The 22,113-nt window shown below is 37.8% G+C and overlaps 1 protein-coding gene and 1 non-coding gene across 2 annotated transcripts; both read right to left on the reverse strand.

Annotated features, from left to right (window-relative positions):
- On the reverse strand, positions 1-108 carry LOC130942902 (small nucleolar RNA R71). The gene has a single exon (XR_009071448.1). It is a non-coding gene; the product is annotated as a small nucleolar RNA R71 (small nucleolar RNA).
- A 19,501-nt stretch (positions 109-19,609) lies between these two features.
- On the reverse strand, positions 19,610-21,929 carry LOC130940928 (photosystem II 10 kDa polypeptide, chloroplastic). Its single transcript, XM_057869214.1, has 5 exons — positions 21,672-21,929; positions 21,512-21,570; positions 20,911-20,966; positions 20,746-20,798; positions 19,610-19,871 (listed from the first exon to the last, which is right to left on the reverse strand). The coding sequence occupies exons 1-5, from the start codon at positions 21,826-21,828 to the stop codon at positions 19,777-19,779; spliced, it is 420 nt and encodes a 139-aa protein (XP_057725197.1). The 5' UTR covers positions 21,829-21,929; the 3' UTR covers positions 19,610-19,776.
- Between the last annotated feature and the right edge of the window lie 184 nt (positions 21,930-22,113).

Consider the following 22,113-nt stretch of genomic DNA (forward strand, 5'->3'; position numbering starts at 1 on the left):
AAGCTTAGAGTGGAAGTCCAAACCTTCAGACAGAAGGATGGAGAATCCCTCTATGAAGCTTGGGAAAGATACAAACAATTGATCAGAAAATGTCCTTCTGACATGCTTTCTGAATGGAGCATCATAGGTATTTTCTATGATGGTCTCTCTGAACTATCCAAGATGTCTTTGGATAGCTCTGCTGGAGGATCTCTTCATCTGAAGAAGACACCTACAGAAGCTCAAGAACTAATTGAAATGGTTGCAAATAACCAATTCATGTACACCTCTGAAAGGAATCCTGTGAACAATGGGACTAATCAGAAGAAAGGAGTTCTTGAGATTGATACTCTGAATGCCATATTGGCTCAGAATAAAATATTGACTCAACAAGTCAATTTGATTTCTCAAAGTCTGTCTGGAATGCAAAATGCACCAAGCAGTACTAAGGATGCTTCATCTGAAGAAGAAGCTTATGATCCTGAGAACCCTTCAATGGAAGAGGTGAATTACCTAGGAGAACCCTATGGAAACACCTATAATTCTTCATGGAGAAATCATCCAAATTTCTCATGGAAGGATCAACAGAGACCTCAACAAGGTTTCAACAACAATAATGGTGGAAGAAACAGGTTTAGCAATGGCAAGCCTTTTCCATCATCTTCTCAGCAACAGACAGAAAATTCTAAGCAGAACCCCTCTGACTTAGCAACTATGGTCTCTGATCTAATCAAAACCACTCAAAGTTTCATGACTGAAACAAGGTCCTCCATTAGGAATTTGGAGGCACAAGTGGGACAGCTGAGCAAGAAAATTACTGAACTCCCTCCTAGTACTCTCCCAAGCAATACAGAAGAAAATCCAAAAGGAGAGTGCAAGGCCATCAACATGGCCGAATTTGGAGAGGAAGGAGAGGAAGTGAACGCCACTGAGGAAGACCTCAATGGGCGTGCACTAGCCTCCACTGAGTTCTCCAATGAGGAACCATGGGAATCTGAGGCTCAAAATAAGACCATAGAGATTCCATTGGACTTACTTCTACCTTTCATGAGCTCTGATGAGTATTCTTCCTCTGAAGAGGATGAGTATGTCACTAAAGAGCAAGTTGCTAAATACCTTAGAGCAATCATGAAGCTAAATGACAAGTTATTTGGAAATGAGACTTGGGAGGATGAACCCCCTTTGCTCACCAAAGAATTGGATGACTTGTCTAGGCAGAAATTACCTCAAAAGAGGCAGGACCCTGGGAAGTTCTCCATACCTTGTACCATAGGCACCATGACCTTCAAGAAGGCTCTGTGTGACTTAGGGTCAAGTGTAAACCTCATGCCTCTCTCTGTAATGGAGAAGCTAGGAATCTTTGAGGTGCAAGCTGCAAGAATCTCACTAGAGATGGCAGACAACTCAAGAAAACAAGCTCATGGACTTGTAGAGGATGTTTTGGTGAAGATTGAAGACCATTACATCCCTGCTGATTTCATAGTCCTAGAGACTGGGAAGTGCATGGATGAATCCATCATCCTTGGCAGACCCTTCCTAGCCACAGCAAAGGCTGTGATTGATGTTGATGGAGGTGAACTGATCATTCAAGTGAATGAAGAATCCTTTGTGTTTAAGGCTCAAGGATATCCCTCTGTCACCATGGAGAGGAAGCATGAAGAGCTTCTCTCAAATCAGAGTCAAACAGAGCCCCCACAGTCAAACTCTAAGTTTGGTGTTGGGAGGCCACAACCAAACTCTAAGTTTGGTGTTGAACCCCCACATTCAAACTCTAAGTTTGGTGTTGGGAGGTTCCAACATTGCTCTGAGAAAATGTGAGGCTCCATGAGAGCCATCTGTCAAGCTACTGACATTAAAGAAGCGCTTGTTGGGAGGCAACCCAATGTTATATTATATATATTTTTCTTTGTTATTTTATGTTTTCTGTAGGTTGATGATCATGAGAAGTCATAAAATCAATTGAAAAAGCAAAAACAAAATGAAAAACAGGAAGAAAAACAGCACACCCTGGAGGAAGAACCTACTGGCGTTTAAACGCCAGTAAGGCTAGCAGTTGGGCGTTTAACGCCCAGTCTGGCACCATTCTGGGCGTTTAACGCCAGAAAGGGGCACCAGACTGGCGTTAAACACCAGGAAAGGGCAAGAACCTGGCGTTAAACGCCAGAAATGGGCACCAGCCCGGCGTTTAACGCCAGAATTGGCTCAAAACACGTTTTTGCATGCCATTTGGTGCAGGGATGACTTTTCCTTGACACCTCAGGATCTGTGGACCCCACAGGATCCCCACCTACCCCACCACCCTCTCTCTTCTTCACCCATTCACAAATCACCTCAATACCTCTTCCCCAAAACCCTTCACCTATCAAATCCCATCTTTCTCTTCACCACTCACATCCATCCTTCATAAAACCCTACCCACCTCACACTTCAAATTCAAACCACTTTCCCTCCCAAACTCACCCTTCCATAGCCGAACCATGACCCTTCCCCTCACACCTATATAAACCCATCTTCACTCCTTCATTTTCACACACCCTAAACACCACTTCTCCCCCTCTTTGGCCGAACACAAAGCCATTCCCTTCTTCCTCATTTCTTCTTCTTCTACTCTCTTCTTTCTTCTTTTGCTCGAGGACGAGCAAACCTTTTAAGTTTGGTGTGGTAAAAGCGTTGCTTTTTCGTTTTTCCATAACCATTTATGGCATCCAAGGCCGGAGAAACCTCTAGAAAGAGGAAAGGGAAGGCAAAAGCTTCCACCTCCGAGTCATGGGAGATGGAGAGATTCATCTCAAGGGTGCATCAAGACCACTTCTATGAAGTTGTGGCCTTGAAGAAGGTGATCCCCGAGGTCCCCTTTTTACTCAAAAAGGGTGAATATCCGGAGATCCGACATGAGATCCGAAGAAGAGGTTGGGAAGTCCTCACCAACCCCATTCAACATGTCGGAATCTTAATGGTTCAAGAGTTCTATGCCAATGCATGGATCACCAAGAACCATGATCAAAGTGTGAACCCGGATTCAAAGAATTGGCTTACAATGGTTCGGGGGAAATACTTAGATTTTAGTCTGGAAAATGTGAGGTTGGCATTCAACTTGCCCATGATGCAAGGAGATGAACATCCTTACACTAGAAGGGTCAACTTTGATCAAAGGTTGGACCAAGTCCTCACAGACATTTGTGAAGAGGGCGCCCAATGGAAGAGAGATTCAAGAGGAAAGCCGGTTCAATTGAGAAGGCATGACCTCAAACCCGTGGCTAGAGGATGGTTGGAGTTTATCCAACGCTCAATCATTCCCACTAGCAACCGGTCTGAAGTTACTCTAGACCGGGCCATCATGATTCATAGCATCATGATTGGAGAAGAAGTGGAAGTTCATGAGGTCATAGCCCAAGAACTCTATAGGGTGGCGGACAAGTCCTCCACCTTGGCAAGATTAGCCTTTCCTCACCTCATTTGTCACCTCTGTTATTCAGTTGGAGTTGACATAGAGGGAGACACCCCCATTGATGAGGATAAGCCCATTACTAAGAAAAGGATGGAGCAAACAAGAGACCCCTCTCATCATAAAATCCCTGAGATGCCTCAAGGGATGCACTTTCCTCCACAAGACTATTGGGAGCAACTGAACACCTCCCTAGGAGAATTGAGTTCCAACATGGGACAACTAAGGGTGGAGCACCAAGAACATTCCATCCTCCTCCATGAAATTAGAGAAGATCAAAGAATCATGAGAGAGGAGCAACAAAGACAAGGAAGAGACATTGAGGAGCTCAAGCACTCCATAAGACCTTCAAGAGGAAGAACAAGCCGCCATCACTGAGGTGGACCCGTTCTTTAATCTCCTTGTTCTTTATTTTCCTGTTTTTCGAAATTTTCATGCTTATGTTTATCCATGTTTGTGTCTTATGATCATTAGTGTCTTAAGTGTCTATGCCTTAAAGTTATGAATGTCCTATGAATCCATCACCTTTCTTGAAAAAAAAATTGTTCTTAATTGAAAAAGAAAAAGAATTGCATGAATTTTGAATTTTATAACAGTTTAATTATTTTGATGTGGTGGCAACACTTTGGTTTTCTGAATGCATGCTTAAACAGTGCATATGTCTTTTGAATTTGTGATTCATGAATGTTGGCTCTTGAAAGAATGATGAAAAAGGAGACATGTTACTGAGGATCTGAAAAATCACCAAAATGATTCTTGAAGCAAGAAAAAGCAGTGAATACAAAAAAAAACGGAAAAAAAGAGAAAAAAACGAAAAAAAGAAAAAAAAAGAAAAGAGAGAAAGAAAAAGAAAGGAATAAAGTTGTGATCCAAGGCAAAAAGAGTGTGCTTAAGAACCCTGGGCACCTCTAATTGGGGACTCTAGCAAAGCTGAGTCACAATCTGAAAAGGTTCACCCAATTATGTGTCTGTGGCATGTATGTATCCGGTGGTAATACTGGAAGACAGAGTGCTTTGGGCCACAGCCAAGACTCAATAAGTAGCTGTGTTCAAGAATCATCATATTTAGCTAGAAGAATCAATAACACTATCTGGATTCTGAGTTCCTAAAGAAGCCAATCATTCTGAATTTCAAAGGATAGAGTGAGATGCCAAAACTGTTCAGAGGCAAAAAGCTAAAAGCCCCGCTCATCTAATTAATACTGATCTTCATAGATGTTTTTGGAATTCATTGCATATTCTCTTCTTTTTATCTTATTTGATTTTCAGTTGCTTGAGGACAAGCAACAATTTAAGTTTGGTGTTGTGATGAGCGGATAATTTGTACGCTTTTTGGCATTGTTTTTAGTATGTTTTTAGTATATTTGGTTTAGTTTTTAGTATATTTTTATTAGTTTTTAGTTAAAATTCACTTTTCTGGACTTTACTATGAGTTTGTGTGTTTTTCTGTGATTTCAGGTATTTTCTGGCTGAAATTGAGGGACCTGAGCAAAAATCTGATTCAGAGACTGAAAATGACTGCAGATGCTGTTGGATTCTGACCTCCCTGCACTCGAAGTGGATTTTCTAGAGCTACAGAAGCCCAATTGGCGCGCGCTCAACGGCGTTGGAAAGTAGACATCCTGGGCTTTCCATCAATATATGATAGTCCATACTTTGCCCAAGATTTTATGGCCCAAACCGGCGTTCAAAGTCACCCTCAGAATTCCCAGCGTTAAACGCCGGAACTGACACAAGAATGGGAGTTAAACGCCCAAACTGGCACCAAAGCTGGCGTTTAACTCCAAGAAGAGTCTCTACACGAAAAATGCTTCATTGCTCAGCCCAAGCACACACCAAGTGGGTCCGGAAGTGGATTTTTATGTCATTTACTCATCTTTGTAATCCTTAGGCTACTAGTTCCCTATAAGTAGGACCTTTTACTATTGTATTTTAATCTTTCAATCTTAGGATCTTTTGATCATGTTTTTATGATTGAACCCTCTTTGGGAGGCTGGCCATTCGGCCATGCCTAGACCTTGTTCTTATGTATTTTCAACGGTGGAGTTTCTACACACCATAGATTAAGGTGTGGAGCTCTGCTGTACCTCGAGTATTAATGCAATTACTATTGTTCTTCTATTCAATTCCGCTTGTTCTTTGTCCAAGATATCACTTGTTCTTCAACTTGATGAATGTGATGATCCGTGACACTCATCATCATTCTCACCTATGAACGTGTGACTGACAACCACCTCCGTTCTACCTTAGATTGGGTGAATATCTCTTGGATTCCTGATACACGATGCATGGTTGATCACCTGACAACCGAGCGCTCGCCTGACAAACGAGCCAGCCATTCCGTGAGATCAGAGTCTTCGTGGTATAGGCAAGAACTGATGGCGGCATTCAAGAGAATCCAGAAGGTCTAACCTTGTCTGTGGTATTCTGAGTAGGATTCAATGATTGAATGACTGTGACGTGCTTCAAACTCCTGAAGGCGGGACGTTAGTGACAGACGCAAAAGAATCATTGGATTCTATTCCGGCCTGATCAAGAATCGACAGATGGATAGCCGTGCCGTGACAGGGTGCGTTGAACATTTTCACTGAGAGGATGGGAGGTAGCCACTGACAACGGTGAAACCCTTGCATAAGCTTGCCATGGAAAGGAGTAAGAAGGATTGGATGAAGATAGTAGGAAAGCAGAGAGACGGAAGGGACCAAGCATCTTCATACGCTTATCTGAAATTCCTACCAATGAATTACATAAGTATCTCTATCTTTATCTTTATGTTTTATTCATCATCTATACCCATTTGAGTCTGCCTGACTAAGATTTACAAGGTGACCATAGCTTGCTTCATACCAACAATCTCCGTGGGATCAACCCTTACTCGCGTAAGGTTTATTACTTAGACGACCCAGTGCACTTGCTGGTTAGTTGTGCGGAGTTGTGATAGAGAGTTGAGATTGCAATGAGCGTATCATGTTGATGGCGCCATTGATGATCACAATTTCGTGCACCAATACTACTCAATTGCAAGGAAATTAATAACAACGATTCAATTATGCAATAAAGGAAATCAAAACATGAATTGCATTAGAAGGAAAATAGGAGAAACAAAAGTGCATCAACATAAAAGTAGAGAATTACAAGAATTAAATGCTAAACTAGAGAGAGGAGATGTAGAAGAACAAGAATTACAAAAGAAAAAGTAAATCAAAGCATGAAATTAACCTAGATCTAAGAATTCCTAATCTACCTCTAACCTAATTCTAGATAGAAGAGAGAGCTTCTCTCTCTAGAAACTAACTTTTCCTCCAAAACTAAACTAAAATAAACTAATGTGTTGGAAAGTGTTGACTCCCCCTTGAATTCTGCCTTAAATAGCCTTAGAAATAAGTTGGATATGGGCTTGGGAAATCCAGAATTTGCCCCCAGCATTTTGCCTTTAAGTGAGTCACGTGCGAGCATCGACGCGTACGCTTGGGTCACGCGTACGCGTTGCTTGGCATTTTGCTTCCAAGCGTATGCGTCATGTGGTCAAGGTAGGATGCATATGGTCAAGTGAGCTTTAAATTTGAATCTTTGATTAACCTAGACTTTCCCACCTAACCTATATAATAACATACAAATTCAAGCTAACCTAACTACCCATAATTCACTTTTTCACATACTCATGCATTTCCTTTTCATTTCATAACACTTATGCATTGATTCTTATTGAACTTTACTTTGGGATATTTTGTCCCCTTTTTATTACTTTTCTCTCTTTTTTTCTTTCTTTTTTCTATATTTCTTCTTTCTTTTCTTTTCTTTTCATATTCACTTTTCTTTTTTCTTTTGTTTTTCTCATTTTTGTTTTCTTTCTTCTTTCTTTCAAACTATATACAAGAACATCAATGTATAAGGTCTAAAATTTGATTAATACATGAGCATGCACTCAATTTCCAAATATAGAAATACAAAATACCCTTTTATCCCAACCAGTGTTCCCAAATCTCCCTAAACTTGAATAATAAGCACTCTCACTAGCCTAATCTACTCAAAGATCCAAGCAAGGGACATTTATTATTTTTTCCTTTAGGCTTGTAATGTGCTAAAATAGAGAACAATTGGGTTAAGCGTAGACTCAAAGTTGGCTAACAAAGGTTGATAAAAGGTAAGGCTATTTGGGTAAGTGAGCTAATGAAATGATGGCCTCAATCATATAAATGCATGTATATATGGAATAATGGACATAAAAAATCAAACAAATCAAAGATTACAATCACAGAAAGAGAACAATTACACACAAGAAGGAAAATAAGTGGTTATAAGATGTAACCACACCATTAGGCTCAAATCTCACATGCTTTCGTTCTTAGCTCAAAACATGTTTCACCAAATATATAATTCAAGCAAGTTCTATGAAAAGTTTTCACTCAAATCAAATGGGGTGTTAATGCCCTATAGATAAATTCTTGAACAATTTCATTATTTTGACTAAGCTTATTATTATTATTATTATTATTATTATTATTATTATTATTATTATTATTATTATTATTATATATATATATATATATATATGCAAAATAAGAAAATGCAAGTAAAAATCCTAAAAAAAAACTAAAAATAAAATGCAAAAATGTTGGGTTTAGAAATTTGTCACCCAAAAGCGCCGACTGGTCGGACGACCTCCCCACACTTAAAAGTTTGCACCGTCCTCGGTGCATCTAAGGATGAGCAGGGGGTACGGCGACTCTCTGGATTGCTACCTTCAGCTGGTGGGTCAACCGGTTGATGCGTGTTCTTTTCTCTCGCTTCCGTTTTAGCCTATAATGACTCGTCTTGAAAATAGAAGGCAGGATAGTGAGAAAAGTAAATGCAAAAGTAAGGAATCATGGATTGTTGGATTGAGGTAAGAACCACTAAAATTGAGTGTGTGAATTAGTGTGACATTAAAGAATTAAGTGTGTGGGTTCTAAGATGCATGCGGTCTAGAACACACATTACATGAAAAGCGATGTCACAAAAGAAGCATGCACTTCACTCATTATAGTGTGCTTGAGATGCTCTAAACTTGTAGGTTAAAACAACCAAACAAGAAATTAGGAGGCATGAAAGCATTCAAGCCAAAAATATATAGATGCATATGATCAAGAAGCCCAACGCCTTAAGATAAATGCCCAACATCCATCAAGAAATTGCCTAATCAAAGAAAGGAATTTAAATCACATAGTGGTCAAATCATGCAATTCAAAAAGATTTAAGAGCTTGAAGGCAAAGTCCTTTGTACTTGGTGTTCGCAAAAGGTAAGCATGAAAAAAATGCAAAACCAAGTAATGAATCGTAACCTCAACAAAGAATCCAACAATGAATATAAAAAACAATTATGCTAAAATAGCATTCAGTTAGCAATAAGTAGTGAACAAAATCAATAATCCAACACTTATAATAAAAAAGAGAAAATGAAATGAAAATTGAGCAAACTAACCAACTAACTATAAGAATTGGTTATAGATGGTGTTTGGTAGTGTTGGATGAGGGGTAGGAGAAAGGGAGAAGGAAGAAAAAGGAAGGAGATGGAAAGAAGAGAAGAAAAGAAGATGATGAAGGAAGGCAACCCACGCGTACGCGTAAGTGACGCGTGCGCGTGGGTGGTAGCGAAATGGAGGTCACGCGTATGCGTAATTAGCAAACCAGAGAGACGACGCATACGCGTGAGGCACGCTACGCGTGGGTTGATTTTGTGCCTCAGACACAATGTTCGCACGATGTAGGCGCAACTCTCGGGTGGATGTATGGAGCGGTGGTACTTCCAGATCCACGCGTACGCGTGGAGCACGCGTGTGCGTGGAAGCAAAAATGCTTGGGGCGCGCGTACGCGTGGGTTGGTGCTCTATTTTTCAAAAAGTTTTCATGTTTTTGCACCAAGCCAAGCATTCCAATCCTCTAAACAGCTACCAAAACACCATAAAATCTTATTTAACATACTAAACTGCCAATTAAACTCCACTAACTAAACAAAACATGAAATTAAACAAACTTTACCAATATGTACAAAAGAGAAAATGAAAATATTTTACCATGGTGGGATGTCTCCCACCTAGCACTTTTATTTATTGTCCTCAAGTTGGACTTATGGAGAGCTCCTCATCAAGGTGGCTTGTGCTTGAATCCATCCTTGAACATCCACTAATGCTTGAATCTCCAATAAGCTCCATTCTTCAAAGTCAATAACTCCAAGCCTTGATGGAGTTCCCCAATAGCCATGGGCTCCCAAAAGTGATCCTCATGTATGTCAGGATCCCAAATCTTATTTCTACACCCGTCTTCAAGTTGATCACCATTAATCCATTCGGGTGGCATACAAGATGAATTCTCAATGAAGTGACCAAACACCATCCTTGACCCAACCTTTGCTTTTAAGTCTTAAGCATGTGACCATCATGGACTCTGACTTACAATGCCAACCACTAACCATCTCTCTTTTGCTCTTAAAGCCACAAAGATGTCTAAGTTGACCATCCGTTTCAAGCAAACCATATTCAAGGGGAATAATGAAGCTTAAGTATAAGGAATTTACCCACTTGAATGAAATAATGGATGGTGATGGCTTGGGGGAAGGTATTTCCGATTTCCTTGCAAGCTCTACTCCCTTATGTTCTTCCTTGACCACGTCCACCTCTTCACAAACCTCTTCACTTTCAATCCTTTGTTCATTAATTTCATCTATCTCTTCTCCATCACTCAAGTCATAAATGGGAGGATGAGAGAAATCTACCTCCACATTGCTTTCTAATTCATCAGGAGAAGGTTCTTCAAGTTTAAAGGATTCACCACCAAGAAGGTTTGATGCATGATATTCATTGCTATGGGAACTCACCTCTTGCTTCATTCCTTCCAAGACTTCATTCAACAATTGCTTTGGAGGTTGTGCACTCTCCTCCTCAACATCAAATTCAATCTTCTTGGAAGAATTTTCTATGATACTAGGTTCCCATGGAGATTCCGCATCTCCTAAATCTTCCACCACTTCTTCCTTTTCTTCAATAATCATAAGTTCCTCCAATTGTTCTAAAACAAAGTAACACCCCTTATTTTCCACCGGAGTTTCCAATCTCTCCTTCATGCTATGCTCTTCAATTGATTCTCCACATGTGACCATGGGAGTGCTTTGAGTACTCAAGTATTTTGGAAGCTAATCGGCTTACTACTTCGGTCAAGGTAGCCACAAATTTTAGTGTCTCCTTTTGCATTTTTCCTTGCCCTTGAAGTATAAGGCCAAGGATTTTATCGAGGTTTGGGGTGGATAAGAGGGTTCATTGTTTTGGAGAAAGGGTTCATAATAGGAAGGTGGTTCTTCTCGATAAGGGTGTGGTGGTGTATATTGAGGTGATTCTTGGGAGTATTAATATTGGAATGGTGATGGTTCTATATGTAGCTCATATGGCTCAAAAGGTGTTTGGTATGGTGGATAAAGATTAGGGTCAAATGGAGGTGCTTGGTGGTAGGGGGCTTGTGAGTATGGTTGAGGGCTATGTTGAGTATATGACTCATAGGCGTATGGTGGTGGTTCTTAAAAGTCACAAGGAGACTCACTGTAGCCATTTGATTGGTATGCATAATAGAATGGCTCTTGCTCAAAGTGTATTGGTGGGGGTTGTTGCCAAGAGGATTGGTCATATGCATATGACTCCTCCCACCTTTGATTGTTCCACCCTTGACGCATCTCTTCATTGTAACCTCAACTTCCAACAACATAGTGAGAACCAAACTTATAGCCAAAGTAAGAATTCATGGTAGCAAGAGAAAATAAAAATAAAAACTAGTAACAATTAAAGGAAACAAACTCCTAAAACTACCAAAAACTAACAAAGAAGTAAAAGGCAAACATATTCACAATATTCACATATATATAATAACAAATAACAAGGCACACAATTGCAACTCCCTGGCAACGGCGCCATTTTGATGAATGAAAAATTGATGGTATAGAATTTCACAAATAAAATCTCGTTGCAAGTATAGTCTCTAAACCAACAATAATCCTTTCATACAAAAACTTGTTTGTCACAAGTAACAAACCCCTAAAATTAAAAACCAAAGTATTCAAACCTCGGGTCGTTCTCCCTAGGAATTGCAATAAAGTGTTCTTGTAATTGGCTATGAGGTATGTTTTGGGATTTTGAGATAATAGACAAGAAATATAAATGGGAAAGGGAATCAAATGACAAAAAGAGGTCTTGGCAAGGTTTGGTGGTCAAGGATCTCTATCCTTATCACTAACCACAACATGATAATTACAAGAATCAATCCCACTAAGTCATCCTCTAACAAGTAAAGGAAAGTCAAATGAGTTATATCATTCCAAGTCCATAAGTTCTAGCCACTCACTAATTAAATTAATGAAAGCTAGAGTCAATGGCTACTAATTATCAATCACTTGGACATTAGTGACTCAAGAATTCATAAGTTATCTTCCCAAGCCAAGAGCACTAAAATCTATACTAACATCCTTCCAAGCATTTTATCAAATACTTGGAAGGCATAAAAGGAAAGCATAATAAGATTGCAATAAAAGTAAATCTACACTACTCAATTGCAAGGAAATTAATAACAACTATTCAATTAAGCAATAAAGGAAATCAAAACATGAATTGCATTAGAAGGAACATAGGAGAAACAAAGGTGCATCAACATAAAAGTAGAGAATTACGAGAATTAAATGCTAAACTAGAGAGAAGAGATGTAGAAGAACAAGAATTACAAAAGAAAAGGTAAATCAAAGCATGAAATTAACCTAGATCTAAGAACTCCTAATCTACCTCTAACCTAATTCTAGAGAGAAGAGAGAGCTTCTCTCTCCAGAAACTAACTTTTCCTCCAAAACTAAACTAAACTAAACTAATGTGTTGGAAAGTGTTGACTCCCCCTTGAATTCTGCCTTAAATAGCCTCAGAAATAAGTTGGATCTGGCCATGGGAAGCCCAGAATTTTCCCCCAACGTTTTGCCTTTAAGTGAGTCACGTGCGAGCATCGACGCAAACGCGTGGGTCACGCGTACGCGTGGAAGTAAAATTCCAGGCGACTCCACAATCCACGCGTGCGCGTTGATTTCAGTATCCCATATCCTTATTTCTTCATGAGTTCTCCACTTGCATGCTTTTCCTCTCCATCCCTTCGGTCCATTCCTAGCTTTTCCCATCTGAATTCACTAACAAACATATCAAGACATCTAGTGGAATCAAAGGTGAATCAAAATTAGCAATTAAGGGCCTAAAAGCATGTTTTCACACTTAAGCACAAATTAGGAGGCAATCATGAAACCATGCTATTTTCTTGGATAAATGTCAGGAAAGGTGATAAAATTCCCTAAATTAAGCACAAGATAAACCCTAAAAATGGGGTTTATCACCTATCTTAGGGTCAACTAGCCTAAGTGTCAAGAAGCATACATATTACATAAAAAAACCGAAACCATACATTCGCTGATTCCCAATATGCCCCAAATACCAAAATTTGACCTCAACCAAGCTTCCACAAGTCTCCAAGTTCAACAAGCCACCACATACAATCCAAAAGCTCCAATAATCATAAATTCGAAGTTATACACTTTTAATTCATCATAATCAATACCTAGGATTTACCAAATTCATAATTTCATGAGGATTTAAGGAAATCTTACCTTATCCACTATAATTTGGGACAAAACCTAACAATAAACCGCTACTAGATCACACTTAAACAACCAAAATCACAAAATCTATAATCACAGATTTCATTAGGGCAGAAAGTGGAGTGCGAGTTTTGAGTTTTTACCAACTTTGTTTAGCCAAAAATGAAGAGCACGACAAGAGCTTCGCGTGGCCACAAACAACTCGTCAATCGCAGCTCCGTAGCTCAAGTTATGGCTCAAGGAAGATGATGGTGAATAGTAAATGCTCTCCTCTCTTCTCTCAACTCAGCAGCGCCCCTTTGTTTATTTTGGGGTGGAAATGAGCTGAATTGGCTCTTAAGTGAGGTATATATATGTTGGGTTTGGGCCCAATCCAACCTGTTGGTATTTTTGGTCCATTATACCCAATTTCGGACCAAACCTTTAGAATTAGCGCTTGTTTTTCAACTTTAATTATTTTTCTAAACTTTTCTACAGTTTTTATTACTTTCACACAGTACTGAACAGACTTAAGCCGGTACTGCCGGCTAATTTACCGGTACGCGTTTTTACACAAATTTTCGCAGAAAATTACATTTTCCAACTCAGAAAAATCTAGTAAGTCCAAATATCATATTTAAATTTTCTAATGAATATTCTAAATTTTTGAGCCTATTCCGGGCAATTAAATTATTTTTGTTTTACGTTATTTAATTGGTTAATTATTTCCGATTCTTACATTTTTTTCTTCTAATAAAAATTTTCCCACTTGAAAATGTGAGTCACCATATAAACACACAAGAATAGATCTCTTTCAACTCAACGTATAGCTTCCCGAGCTTTCAATAATCCTTAAACTTGTCCATCACACGCAATGTTCATTGACACCAATTTGAAACCTACCCTAACCTTGTTCTCTTTTTCTCCAACTCGTAGTTCCTCAATTCTCTGCTAATCTTTAAAATGAATAACGTCCATATTCACGAAACTCCTTCCTCCAAGAAGCGTTCCTCTCCTAATGTCATTGATAAGAGGATATTTTATACGCTTTTTGGCATTGTTTTTATATAGTTTTTAGCATGTTTTGTTTAGTTTTTATTAAGTTTTTATAGGTTTTAGTGTTAAATTCACATTTTTGGATTCTAATATGAGTTTTTGTGTTTTTGTATAATTTCAGGTATTTTCCGGCTGAAATTGAGGAGTTGGAGCAGAAGTCTGATTTAGAGACAGAGAAAGCACTGCAGATGCTGTTTAGATCTGACCTCCTTGCACTCGGAAGAACTTTTCTAGAGTTACAGAAGTCCAAATGGAGCATTCTTAAAGGCTATAGAAAGCTGACTTCTAGAGCTTTCCAGAAATGTATAATAACTCTTTAAACCAAAAGGTAATGGTAAAAGGAAGGCTTTGAGCATTAATGGATAGGAGGGCCTAAAAGAATAAAATCTTGGCATAAGTGGCTCAACTAAGTTGTCCCTAACCATGTGCTTGTGGCGTGAAGGTGTCAAGTGAAAAGCTTGAGACTGAGCGGTTAAAGTCATAATCCAAAGCAAAAAAAGTGTGCTTAAGAACTTTGAACACCTTTATCTGGGGACTCTAGCAAAGCTGAGTCACAATCTGAAAAGGTTCACCCACTTAAAGTGTCTGTGGCATTATTGTATCCGGTGGTAATACTGGAAATCAAGGTGCTCAGGGTCACGGCCAAGACTCTGAAACTTGTGTTCAAGAATAAAAAAGAGCCTAACTAGGAGAGTCAATAATATCATCTGGATTTTAAGTTCCTAAAGATGCCAACCATTCTGAGTTTCAATGGATAGTAAGATGCCAAAACTATTCAGAAGCAAAAAGCTACTAAGTCTTGTCATTTAATTGTAACTAAGCTTCATTGGAAACTTAGAAATTTATTGTATCTTAATTTTCTTTTTATCCTACTGTTTTCTTAGTTGCTTGGGGACAAGCAACAGTTTAAATTTGGTGTTGTGATGAGCAGATATTTTATACGCTTTTTAGCATTATTTTCATATAGTTTTTAGCATCTTTTGTTTAAATTTTATTAAGTTTTTATAGGTTTTAGTGTTAAATTCATATTTTTGGATTCTACTATGAGTTTTTGTGTTTTTGTACAATTTCAGGTATTTTCTGGCTGAAATTGAGGAGTTAGAGCAGAAGTCTGATTCAGAGATAGAGAAAGCACTACAGATGTTGTCCGAATCTGACCTCCTTGCACTCAGAAGAGCTTTTCTGGAGTTACAGAAGTCTAAATGGAGCGTTCTTAATGGATATGGAAATCTGACTTCTAGAGCTTTCCAGCAATGTCTAATAGTTCATATTTTTCTTCGGATTACAAGGCCCAAAACTAGCGTCCAACGCCAGCTTTCTGCCCCCTTCCTGGTGTCCAGCGCCCAAGAGCAGAGCTCGGCATCCAAACGCACAGAGAGGACCCCCTAGCTAGCGTTTCACATCCTAGGAGCCTCATAGCATGTGGATCTCATCAAAGCTCAGCCCAAATACTCACCAAGTGGCCCCAAAAGTGGAATTTAGCACTAGATTAACTGTTTAACCCTTACTAGTCATCTGTTTAGTATTTAAAGTTATTTTTACATAATCATTCGAACAACATCTAGACCTCTTTATGCTATTTTTCAAGTTTTACTTTGTATTTTACATCAGTATGAGTTTCTAAACCCCCTAAATTGAGGGGAGGAGGCCTGTTGAGTCCTATGAATTAATAAAAATATCAACGTTTCTTCTTCGATCCGTGTTTGATTTATCTCTAAGATGTATATTCGATCTTCAACATGGTGAATAGGATGATCAGTGACAATCAGCTCTGTTCATCATACTAAGACGAACGTGCATGACAAACACCCGTGTCTACTTGGGTTCGTGTCAATACGTGGCTGGAAAGCACGAACCAACGGCTATGTTTATACATCTCTCAGACAGCTAATCCACGACTTTGTTGGGGACTTCTCAAGACACCATTTCAGCTGATTTTCAGGGAGATTAGGGTTTCTGTGGTATAGGCTAGAATCCAAAGAAGCAGCATTCTCTGATTCGGAAGATTCAACCTTATCTGTGACGTTTTGAGTAGGATCGCCAAGAGAATGAACTGCTAGAGTTTCACCCTCCGTCAGATCATATGCCCACGGGAAATGGTGTTTGATCTGAAGCAGAGGAGATCAATAACTACGGGCAATGACTTTGATCACATATAGCCTACCATAGAAGAGATCACTCACAAGCAAATAAGACAGTAATACCAGAGTTAATTCAAAAAGTCAAAGCAACTTGTTGAGTTAAGAAATTAACTTAATTAATTAGTGATGATAAACATTATTTTTGGATAAAATAAACAACTAGTGTTGAGTGTTAATAATTATATGTTGCTAATTATTTATTAAATATTGCAGGCCAAAACTTAGTCTAGCAGCCCAAATTGGAATGAAAATAAAACATTAAGGCTAGTGGGTTGGTTTATCAAGCGAAGCCCAAAAGAAACAAAGCCAAAGAAATCAAACGGGTTGCCTAATGGATATCCGATCCAAGCCTGATCTGAATTCAGCAATTCCCTCCAACATGCTTCCAAAGTAACGTTCCTTGTTTCTCTGTCCATGTCAAATCACAAAATCTTAGAAAAGTGAGAAAGAGAAAGAGAGAACTTCTTCCCTAAGCTAATTACCAAAGAAGCAAGAAAGAGAGAGATTAAGCTTGAAAGGCAGATGTCAAATCAGCAAGTTCAAACCAAATCAAGGTTGGGTTAAAGGTAACCCATTTCCTTTTACATGCATCACACTTCTCTTCATCTTCAACTCTCTGCCACTCCGTTTTGGGTTATATGGAAAAGAGAATTTTTGTTCTTTACTGCTGTGTATCTACGGTCACAAGTGATACTTGGAGACCAAGTTGTGGTTCAATGGTCAAGATCTGGGCTTACCATTGAAGAAATCTTTTTCTGCTGATAATGTGGCTTTCGGTCAAGATAGAGAAGTCAGAAGCAAAGTTCCTATTTTGAGGATAAATGGGAAAAAGTGAACGGCTGGGTTGGTGAAGCTGAAGGCTCAAAAGTTGACCTAGGAAGAGCAACCAAGCAACATGCAAGGAGATAAAAGAAGCTTTCTGTTCATTCAGAAGCTAAGGAGAGAAAACCAGAGCTTTGTGAGTTGTGTTCTGTAAAGAAGTTCCTCTACTTGGATAATGCTTTCTTTCAAAGAAGTATTCGGCCAATATTGAAGAACTAAATTAGAGGCTTGCAAATCTGGTTTATCACATAGCAAAGAGGCTGTTGATGAAGTCAATCTCCTTCATGTTTTACAGATTGTGATGTACTTTTCTATGTTTATCTTTCTGTAATTTTTTGAGAGAAAAGGCATAGTGAGAGAGCTCATGTAAAAGCCATGAGTGGAAAAAGGTTGAGTGATACACTTGAGAGAAAAGCCTAGAGTTATTTCAGATTTCTTTAGGTTGATTAAGTGTCTTGTATCTTGTACCTATTAGGTATCCCTTTCTTAGTTGGGTTAGCACTAAGAGTGAAGAGTTAGGTATTAGCATAGCCAATGTCAAGTTAGGTTAGAACTTGAGTGTGAAAGGATTGGGTCAAATCCTGTGGAATTGGTGTATGTAAGACTTTTAACTATAGTGAAAATTCCTCTATTGTTGTGGAGGAGACTGGACGTAAGTTGCATAGCACAAGGCAACTAAACCAGGATACATGCTGGTGTTAGCTTTTCTCTTCTCTGCTGTGTTCTGTTTTCTGATATTCATGAGACAAAAATAAATTGTCTCATAAATTTCTGCTACTGAGTACAAACAGAATCAGAATTGAAAGTTTGTTTTAAAAGGGTCATAGATGCAACTCAAAAGGAAGGCATATATTCAACCCCCCCTTCTCTAAGCCTACCACAACCTTCACAACTCCAATCCTCAACTATATCCTTAAAGTATTAGCACCCTATTATAATAATTCTAAACTCTGTAATCCAACAACCTTCTGATATGCCTGACTAAGACCTACAAGATAATCAGAGCTTGCTTCAAACCACAATCCTCGTGGGATCGACCCTGACTCGCTCAGGTATTACTTGGACGACCCAGTGCACTTACTAGTACAGCTGTACGAAAGTGTGGGGATTTGTGCACCAGTCATCAACTTAATCAAATTGTCCAAGCATCTCATCCATCAATGTCAATTAACGACCTCGTTGTTTCCGGCTAGTGCTAACGACAACACACTTGATTTATCCTGACCGCACTAAATCCTACCTGTGTCCTTGACAAACCCTTTACGACATCCATGGCAACTCTTTTCCACTTATAGTGGAAAATTTTGAGAGGTTGTGGCCTTCTTGATGGTCTTTGATGTTCTATCTTCACCTTCTAGTTACATCAGACTTTTGACGCAATCGATGCTGCACCATCTTCATCTCAGGTCACCAGAACACTTTCTTTAAATTGTGATACATCTTCGTGGTTCTAGAATGAATAGAGAATCCGCTCCTATGAGACCCTTCTAATAACTCTTGCCTCTAAATACTTTCTCCATCCTCAGTAACCTCTCCTTGCTTTTCCTTCCTAATCGACTTTGAGATTCTTTAAAGTCCTTGATCACCCTGTGTGTCCACTCATTTTGGAGTTTGAGGAAGTATCACTGTCTTTTGATTATTATACCTTTTTTCAAGATTCTTCCACATATTTGCAGGATCTTTTAGTGTGAGATATTCATTTTTCAATCCTTCGTCAAGATGACAACGAAGGAAGATCATGACTTTGGCTTTATCCTTTTGGGATGTTTTATATTCAGCCTTAATGGTATCTCCAAGATTCATTGAATCAAGATGAATTTCGGTATCTAATATCCATGATAAGTAGTTGTTTCCAAATATATCAAGAGCATTAAATTCAAGATGAGAAAGCTTTGATATAATAAAAATTTATTACCTAAGTCTTCCTAAATTTTTATCAGAGTCTCGTACTGATAACGTGTTGTAAAATAAATAAAATAAAATAAATATAAAAAAAAGTATAAATATAAAATTTTAGTATTAGTATTCACTAATATTATTATCTCAATATAACAGAAATAATTCATATATTACTTGATAATTCACTTTCATTTGTTGGAATATATAAATATATAAAGAGAAATACTTTTATTAGTTGTATGTGTGTATGTCTCTCACTATACCTCCTATTTATACACGTGTAAGGTTAACTTTTTCAAGTTTAAAAAAATTGCACAGTTCATCATTAAATGTTTGAATCGCCCAAATAATTTTGATCAAATAATTTTGATTGGAGGAATGTTTGATAGTTATCTATATTACAACAGATAGTAGGATTATTGTATTCAGTGTGAAGAGATTGCCTTTTAATTTGAACTTCGAATGTGTTTTTGTTATTAGATCATATGTGCTTTTAACTTTGACTTAAGAATTCAGAATATATAGATTGTAGGTTGTAGCTGCATTTTTTATTTCGGCAACTCCAAGAGAAAATAGACTGCAATGCAACATGTTTTACCGTTACATGAAATGTATGTTATTTTCAATAACAAAATTGGAGACTTGCGTAAGAGGTCTTAGATTAAAAGAGGAACAAGGAGCAGTAACCTTTTTAATACACGCAACATACATACATCTAAACTGAAGGAAATTAAACCATAATATCCACGAAGTACTTGAACAATTATATCCCTTCAATCTTAGTTACATGTAATTGTATAACACTTGGTCTATTGTGACAAAGCACTTGTGTTGTAGACAAGAAGTGCACCACCAGCAAGAAGGCCAACAAGAGTCACAGCCCAGATAGCCAAGCCAGTCGTACCTACAATTTATACACCCACAAATTAATTAAGATCCCAAAAAGATATATATTTTGAGATTGGCAAAAGCTTATCATATTAATCCCTTAGTTTTTTTCTATTAAGTGATTCATTATGCGTCAAAGACTAAGTGAACTTTCGTCAATTTTAAAGACATAATAGGTACAATTGAGATTTCGATGACTATTTTAGTGCAAGGGCCCAATGAGAGGACCAATTTGGGACTTAATTAGAGTGCATGAAAATGAAACCCTTTTTTTCTCTCTATTTTATATGCAAATGTTTTTTTGGATTATTTGACAGAGGTGAGTCCACCATGACCAATTTACTCACACGGACACGGCACGACATGGGACACGCTAACATGTGAATTTTAAAAACTTATAAGACACGAAATATAAAATACCTTTTAGATAAATTATAATGATATTTTGATATTTTATTGATATTAAAACATAAAATAATTTTTTAATTTTTTTATGTCTTATTTTAATTATATAAAATATTTAAAATATTTTTTGTTTTAGTAACTAATAATATATACTCTTTTTAAATTTATTTAAAAAATACATGTTAAAAATAAGGCCGGACAGACTGATACGTGATGGTATTTAAGTGTGTCCAAGTGTATCTGAAGAAGAATTTTTATTTTTTATTAAGACACGGTTGGACATAGCAGACATGTGTGTCGGACGTGTTCGATGAGTGTCGTGTCTAAAATGTGTCCGACACACAGAAATGATAACTCAGCAAAGTGTCCATGGTTTGTAGAGTACAAACTAAATGAAGCTTGTTAGAGAGATATATCAGCAAATTGAACTCTACTATGTGCTCATGCTAATTTTAATGAAATTTTCAGGCATTAAATTTCCTTACCGCCAGTGTAGACATCACCAGTGGGAGACCAATCCTTTGTATCGTAGATAGGACTGTACAACAATCGATATAAACAAATATGAAATTAGTGAAAATTTTCATTATTAATTCGATTAACACATAATAAAGCCACCTGAAATTATTATTCTAAAAGATGTTGTGTACCTGTAACCATCGACATTAGCACCGTACTTGTCCACAAACTGGTACACACCCTTTCCCTGAATTGAAGTTCAATAGTTAGAAGGTTGAATCAAATGTTTAAATCAAAATTATAATTAATAAATCAATTCAAATATCTCAACAAGGGCACCCTCTCAAGTAATCAAGCAATATCCATGTCTGATTAATTATACACAAGAAAAATTAAGATTAAAATTAGAAAAGAATAAACAGCCATTTCTAACCATCAAAATTCTAAATGCTAGCAATTCTAACTACCCATCAAAGATTGGGTTTGCTTGTAAAATTATCCAGGATCGGTAGTTTGTTGGATAATTTTGTCGAACATTTTGGATAGTTTTGCCATATTAATTTAACCTTGATGAGTATCTAAGAGTTGATTTACATTGTTTTATGGTTAGAAGTTAGAAACTATGTGCAGTTCAAATTTTTCATAGTTAAAAATGATAGTTTACACAATTAATAGACATATCAATGTCCATTTGCTGAAGTTAGTTACATTAAAAATAATAATAGAATCCATGACTAAATTATCAGTGATCTATCACTATGTTTTAGTTAAGAAAAAGTAAATAAAACAAACCTTTCCTTTCCTGCCAGATGCATCAAGTCCATCCCTCAAGTTCATGCCTCCATTAATTCCTACAATCATTCACAACAAAAATAAGCAAAAAGAATAAAAATAAAAAAATAAAGGCCTCTTTGATGTCTATTTAACAAAAGTGGTTATTATTATTGCTAACCATAAGGCTTATCAGTCTTGATTTTCTTGCCACCACTGGCCACGACTTTGAAGGAAGAGGGTGCCCTTGAAAGGGATGGGATCCCTCTAACTGAGGACCTCTCAGCAGTGAAAGGTGCAGGTTTTAAGCTCACTGAAGCCATCACTGATGATGCCATTGCTCTGTACTTTTCTGCTTCTCTTCTTGTGCTTCTAAAACTGCTTCAATTGGTGGTGTAGGGGGCAACAAAAACAAGGTTCTATGTATGATGATATTATTAGGAGTGAAAAGAGGTTGGTGATTGGTGCTGTGACACGTGGCAGAATATATGTGGCAGAGTGGAGGATATGGTGCTGCAAAACATTATCTAAATGGATGAAATTTTCACCTGTTGTTTCAGGGACATACATACAAAATCTTGATGCTTAACACATGGATATTCCTTCCTTTTATGAAATTATTA

Source organism: Arachis stenosperma, chromosome 7 (genome assembly GCF_014773155.1).
Source record: "Arachis stenosperma cultivar V10309 chromosome 7, arast.V10309.gnm1.PFL2, whole genome shotgun sequence".
In the NCBI taxonomy this organism is placed as follows: domain Eukaryota; kingdom Viridiplantae; phylum Streptophyta; class Magnoliopsida; order Fabales; family Fabaceae; genus Arachis; species Arachis stenosperma.